Here is a 6055-nt window from a genome sequence, read left to right as displayed (position 1 = left end):
CGTAACAAAATACAATTAAAATATTGGAGCAGCAAAAAACATCAGACGAAGATAACAGGCTATACGCAATGTATGAATAATAATGTTCATGTGCAAAATGTGTACTATATTGGTAAATGCATATTATTATAGAGTAGTAAAATAATATCTTTTATTTCTCTCCATTTAACGACCACTCTTTATAACGCCGAAAAATGTTCAGTCCCCTAAGTGTCGTTATATAGAGTTTACACTGTATTTTGGATTAGGCGCAAAGTGGAGGTGGGTGTCTAACAAGTCTGATCATGCTCGTCATATTTTGACAACATTCCCAATTTTGTGTCCCAAAAACTGTTTCTGTATAACATCCAGTTTTAATTCCTAAAATGGGATGTTGTGCTGTTTTATTCATTTTTGAATGTTCAAGTTATTTTTTGCATGGAATATATAACTGAGGGAGGGTTTTTTTGAATTTCATAACCAAAATTTTTAGAAATTTCAATGTTACTGCAAGTGTGCTTTACTAATGTTTCGTTAGCACCAGTGGTGATCTTCTTCAAAGGTCCTTCTAGTTCCGATGCTGGATATAGAGGTCGAAGGACCTCTGAAGAAGCTCGCCATTCATGCTAGCGAAACGTTAAAAAGCAACTCCAACCGACAACGACCTTTACATCCGAACCAGGCAGCGTCAGATCACCTACTCCCTACTGGCCAAGAAAACCTTTACCAATTTGTCTGCCATTGGTTTGTTTTGCGTTTTTTTGTTTACGGAAACCTTCTGACCAACTGTTCTTGTCACTTACCAAGTAGCAGTCGATCGGTTTTTCCAGCGGTCTGCTGTAGGCCTTTTGTAGTTCAGTTTGCCGAAGTGCATGGGCTATGTGGAGGGCGCTAGCGTCAAATCGTCCATATCTATAACCGGGCGAATCGCTATGGGTGTTCTGGGGACACAAATTGGGGCTGTACATATGTTTCCGGTCGCCATGATGCGGGGGCGACGCGTGATTGCCATTTACGTGTGTTCTTCCGTTTAAAACTGAAAAGAAGAAAATCGGTTGCGTTATTTAACAACAAGTAATTGCAAGTGCAGAAAAATGTTACACAATTTTTTCCAAATCGGAAACAAAATGTACAGTTACACCTGAAACAAATTCGAATTGAATATTATGAAGCGGTTACAGTATTTTATACTGTTGTACCATCTAGATAAAATTGACTGGTGTTACATAATATGATCTATTGTTAGAGATTATCGGGGAATTTCAAGGTTAAATTACTAACAATTTTAAATAAATGTGCGACGAAAGCAAAGTTGCGACCTTAAAGTAGTATATTACACGGAGAAAATGAAAAAGGAAGATTTACCTAAATATTAAGAAAACAATATTTTTCTTTCTTTCTACTCGTGCAGTTTTGAAGATGAATCAGTCTCTTATGTTCACAAAGTTTGTAGACGGTCTCACGAACTTGTCAAACTGAATCTACAACGCAGCGTGCTGATGAGACCTGATAAGTTCGAAATCGCAATCTTCGTCTGGTGATTGCTGACCAAAGACTTTTGTTCTCAGTAACATTACTTCTTAGCAAAAGACTTCCGGATAATGAGTTCTGTTCTCATGTATTTGTCACAAAAACTGAATATACGCCAGGTATATATTAGGTCACAAGGAACAAGTAAAATAATATAAGTGTATTTACGATAATTTCTGAGGGTAGGTATTAGAGAGAGTAAATACCTGCTTTTACTGGAAATAGTCTTAAAATACCTACCACAGGTACTAGAATTCGAATATTTTTTTTGTGGTTCATTGTGCTAAATAAATTCTGCATTTTGCTCGTATACGTGTCGAGTTAGTCGGTGCACACGCATAAATTTACATATTTTTAGAATAGTGAAAGAGAGAGACTAGGGCCGAAACGAAATTGGCCTGAGACTTAACAATGAGCTTATCGTAATGGTGTATTCGTATACCAGGTATAATGGTACGAACAACGTGCAGCTATGCGTTACCAATTATTCTTCTATCCGATTGAAAGAAGATTACTAGAACAGAACAANGTATTTTTTAAACAATTAATTATTCTATTCGCAAATTCTTAGACACATAGGGTTCATATGTTTTATGGAAACAGGTGTAGGTAGCCTGAATTTTTTTCACATGGATCAAGGATGAATAAATTTTAAGTTCCTTATAGGGGTTTTGATTCCTCGACTGTTTTTTTTTCGGAACTCATGAATTCTCAACCTAAAATTCCCAGCAACTCAAGAAAATTTTCTTTTCACCTTCTCAGGCATGATGGTCTAGTCAGAGACATATTAGAGACAGAAACGGAAGTTAGGAGAGGTAGAGGTAGACCTAGATTAGATTACTGTTCGCAAATAGTTAAGGACATGGGTTGGTCTAGTTTTAGGGAAATGCGAAGATTAGCTCAGGATAGGAAAGAGTGAGATGCGTGTTCAACCAGTCTTAAGACTGACGACCTGATAATGACGATAATGAGGTATTTTAGTTGATATTACAAATTTCATTCTAATAATTAAGAAACTTGAAATAATTTTTAAAGAAACATGTCAAAATTAAGCTTATTACAAGTTAATTAATAAATTCTGCTATTTCAATGACAAATTCAGTCATTTACTAATCAATATCATCTTATCTGCCCTCTATTTCATCATGTATCTATGCTCGCGAACGGTTAATTTAGAAATTCGGAAAAGGTTGTTAAAACTTTATGTGAAGCACGTCGCTGTATGGGTGCGAAACCTGGACAGTAGGCGCGGCGGAAAAGAAAAGGTTGGAAGCGTTCGAAATGTAGTGTTACAGACGAATGACGAGGATACCATGGATAAAGAAAGTTAGAAATGAAGAGATATTAAAAAGAGTAGAACAGAGGACTTTATGGAAGTCAATAAGAAATAGGCGAGATAGGTTGGTAGGACACCTTCTCAGGTACGAAGGTCTAGTCAAAAACAAAAGTTAGGAGGGGTAGAGGTAGACCTAGGTTAGATTACTGTTCACAAATAGTTAAGGATGTGCTCAGTTTAGCTCAGGATAGGAAAGAGTGGAGGTACGTGTCCAACCAGTCTTAGGACTGACGACCTTATGATGATGAATGGATAAAGTTCATATTAGTCTTAACAAATTTCCACCAATAGGGAATGCTTATAAAGAGTGAGCCAGAACCTTCAATACAGATCCTTCTTATAGTTAACAACCTCTTTAAAGAAAAGATTTTTAAATTTTTTTTTTAAGTTTTATCTTACCTTCTGATTCGGCACTTGCCCTTCCCGAAGGTACTCTGATCTGTTCGTTGACAAAATTAGTCGATTTCGGTACGTTCAAGGCGCACCTGATACCGACACAAGATCCATCTAAATGTCCGGGTCCAATTTTGGGCACATGACTGTTACAGTACACCTCCTTGTCCTCCTGCCGGTGCTGGTTGTTGTAGTATGTCTTTAGGGTAAGTTTCGTGCCGCAAATGGCGCACTTGAAGCAACCGCTGTGAAAGAAGGTGAAATCTTTGAGCGGCCCGACGCGATCGACTTGGTACACGGTCTCGTTGCATCTTAAACACGTGCTCTCGTAAAAATTGGGACGGTACTTGTTGTGATACGAGCTCGTACTTTGCAACATTCTTGTGGTGGTCGGTCGCTTACAACGCGAGTTGATCTGAAAGTAAAATTAAAATTGATTTTTGGTACTTCCTTTTTATGAGACGTTAATGTTAGAGATCGCAACGGAAGTCAATAGGGTGATACGACATGTTCTATGGGTTAGTTATATAGAGTGTCCCAGTTATAATAATTAATATTTATACCACAGATTCCTAGGGACATTTGGAACATAAAACGTTATAACACTTTTGACTTTTGAAACAAAATAAAAAATTATAACAGTTTTGATGCCGGCCCTGCACAATCGCAAATTAATTACGATTGCCAGCTGATCGTAGAAAAATTCACCTTCAGTAGGTAGGAATCAGCTGCTTTTGGGGTAATGCTATTGTTTATGTTTGGTAATAAGTTACGGATCAGCCGAAGAAAATGCACTTGCGTTAAGGTCCGTTAGATGACTGAACATGTTAGAAAAACTACGTATCCATCACAATCGAAAATCCCATGATCGTAAACTGAAGTGGACCTAATGTAGCCCATAACGTCGTGTATTATGTTATTTGAAATAGAAAAGAAATTATAACGACTACGGAATAGTTAAAAGCGGTGCAGAAATAACCCTAGCCACCCAGCGTTTGGTAAATCTTTCTACTAGTGTACGAAAACAAATGTATGTGTTATGGTTGTATCCAGGCCCGTAATGAAACAAATTCTACGTTCAAATTTACAAAGACGATTTGCGAGCTCAATTCTCACTAGATTGAAAAATTGTATAACACTTTTTTGTTGTATTTTGTGTCAGGAAGCCATGTTTTTTTTTTAATTATTACAAATGGGACACCCTGTATACAAATATATTAGAAGCAGGAACAGGAGTAAAGAGGAGCAGGTATTATCTAGGAAGCAACGTTTTTAAAGATCTCATTTAGAAGTAAAAATTATTGTTTTTAGATTGAATAAAATCTAACATGGACATAAGATTTAATCTAAAAACAGGATCAAAATTGATTTTTCCCTTGAAAAAGAATTCTTCGGGGTTCTTAACGTAGGAAATATTTGATAAGTTAATGTAAGAGCTTATTTAAAAATTTACAACTGATTTACGCCGTAAGAGACATTTGCCATTCGCCTGAAAGCAAAATCAAAATTGATTTTGTTTATTATAAAAGGCAATAGAAATTTGTTAGAACTAATTTAAAGGTTCATTTAAAATTGATTTTTCCTAAGGGACATTTTTGGATGTTACAACAGGCAGCAAAAAATTTTTTTGAAATTGTAAATAAGTATAAAAAGTAATTTTTAAAAAGAGTTACAAGAAAGCCCAAACGGTAATTCAAGATTTGCATAATGTGACGTCATAGACAAACGAATAGACCTACAGACACTAAGTACATAAATACATAGTTGTGAGGGTTGTGGTAAAGTTAGGCATAAATGCATTATTCATCCCTTTAAAAGTTCCCCTAATGAACTGTTGGTTGATACAATGAGTCACACTTGTTCATGCTTTATCGTTTTTTATCTTTATTAATTTTATTTTACTAGCGCAGGTATGTCAGTTAAAAAGTTAAAAACGTCTAACAAAGTCGAAAATAATATTTCCTTTAAAAGTTTAAGGTCCTTTTAACCTGTNGGATTCTACATACATGTGGACTATTTTATAAAAAGGAAATGTCAAATGTAGAAAGTGTACATGTTTTTACGTTATAAAACAATTACCATGTTTGGTTTTATTATTGATAAATTTTTTTAAATCGTATCATAATTTCTTGAAGTAAATGCCAATTTAGTGCAGTGTTAATCATTACGTTATAATTCCTTTTATCTCGTATTTTCTCATGCACCGAGAGCGAACACGAATTTTTTGACCTCGAAACTGTTATTGGTATTGCTGTTTCACCCACATATTCGATTAGATGACGTATTCATTAATGAATGCTTACATAAAAGACAAAATGTTCTAAATATACGTGTAAATAAATGTAGGTGGCAAATGTATGCTAAATTCTGCCTTAAAAATTAAAGGTTATTCTAACGGTACATACAAAAGCAAATATAAAAATATATAGGTAACCGCAATTTTAATTAAAAGTTATGCGTTACTTCCCTTGCATTGACCACCACTGCAAGGATGCAACATGTCTGCCATTGTTACATCACATTATTTACTTTGTTGACTACAAGTTAGAATCGTTTAAATATGAAATAAAAAAACGGACAGACAGGCATGAGTGATCCTATAAGAGTTCCGGGAGAGCTCATTCGGATGTACGGAACCCTAAACCGAGAAGCAACTTAATATTATAGTTAAAAATAATCATCCCCATACATTCAAACGCACAATATTGTTTTGTTGAATGATTTACCACGTTATTAATTTTCCTGTAATCTATAAGTAAAGAACTATTTTCTGTATTTTTTTTCAAAGTTTTAGGGGAAGGTCAATTTTCATCTATT

The 6055-nt window shown here is 35.2% G+C and overlaps 1 protein-coding gene across 1 annotated transcript in view; it reads right to left on the bottom strand.

Moving 5' to 3' along the window:
• Positions 1-6055, bottom strand: part of LOC108739507 (hillarin) — a 42586-nt gene that overhangs the window by 31300 nt on the left and 5231 nt on the right. Inside the window, 2 exon segments of the mRNA XM_025977580.1 lie at positions 767-1015; positions 3245-3653. Coding sequence (XP_025833365.1) covers positions 767-1015; positions 3245-3617 — 622 coding nt within the window. The 5' untranslated portion in view covers positions 3618-3653.

This window comes from Agrilus planipennis, unplaced genomic scaffold (genome assembly GCF_000699045.2).
Source record: "Agrilus planipennis isolate EAB-ADULT unplaced genomic scaffold, Apla_2.0 scaffold25, whole genome shotgun sequence".
Taxonomy (NCBI): domain Eukaryota; kingdom Metazoa; phylum Arthropoda; class Insecta; order Coleoptera; family Buprestidae; genus Agrilus; species Agrilus planipennis.
This window is presented reverse-complemented; position numbering and strand designations above follow the sequence as displayed.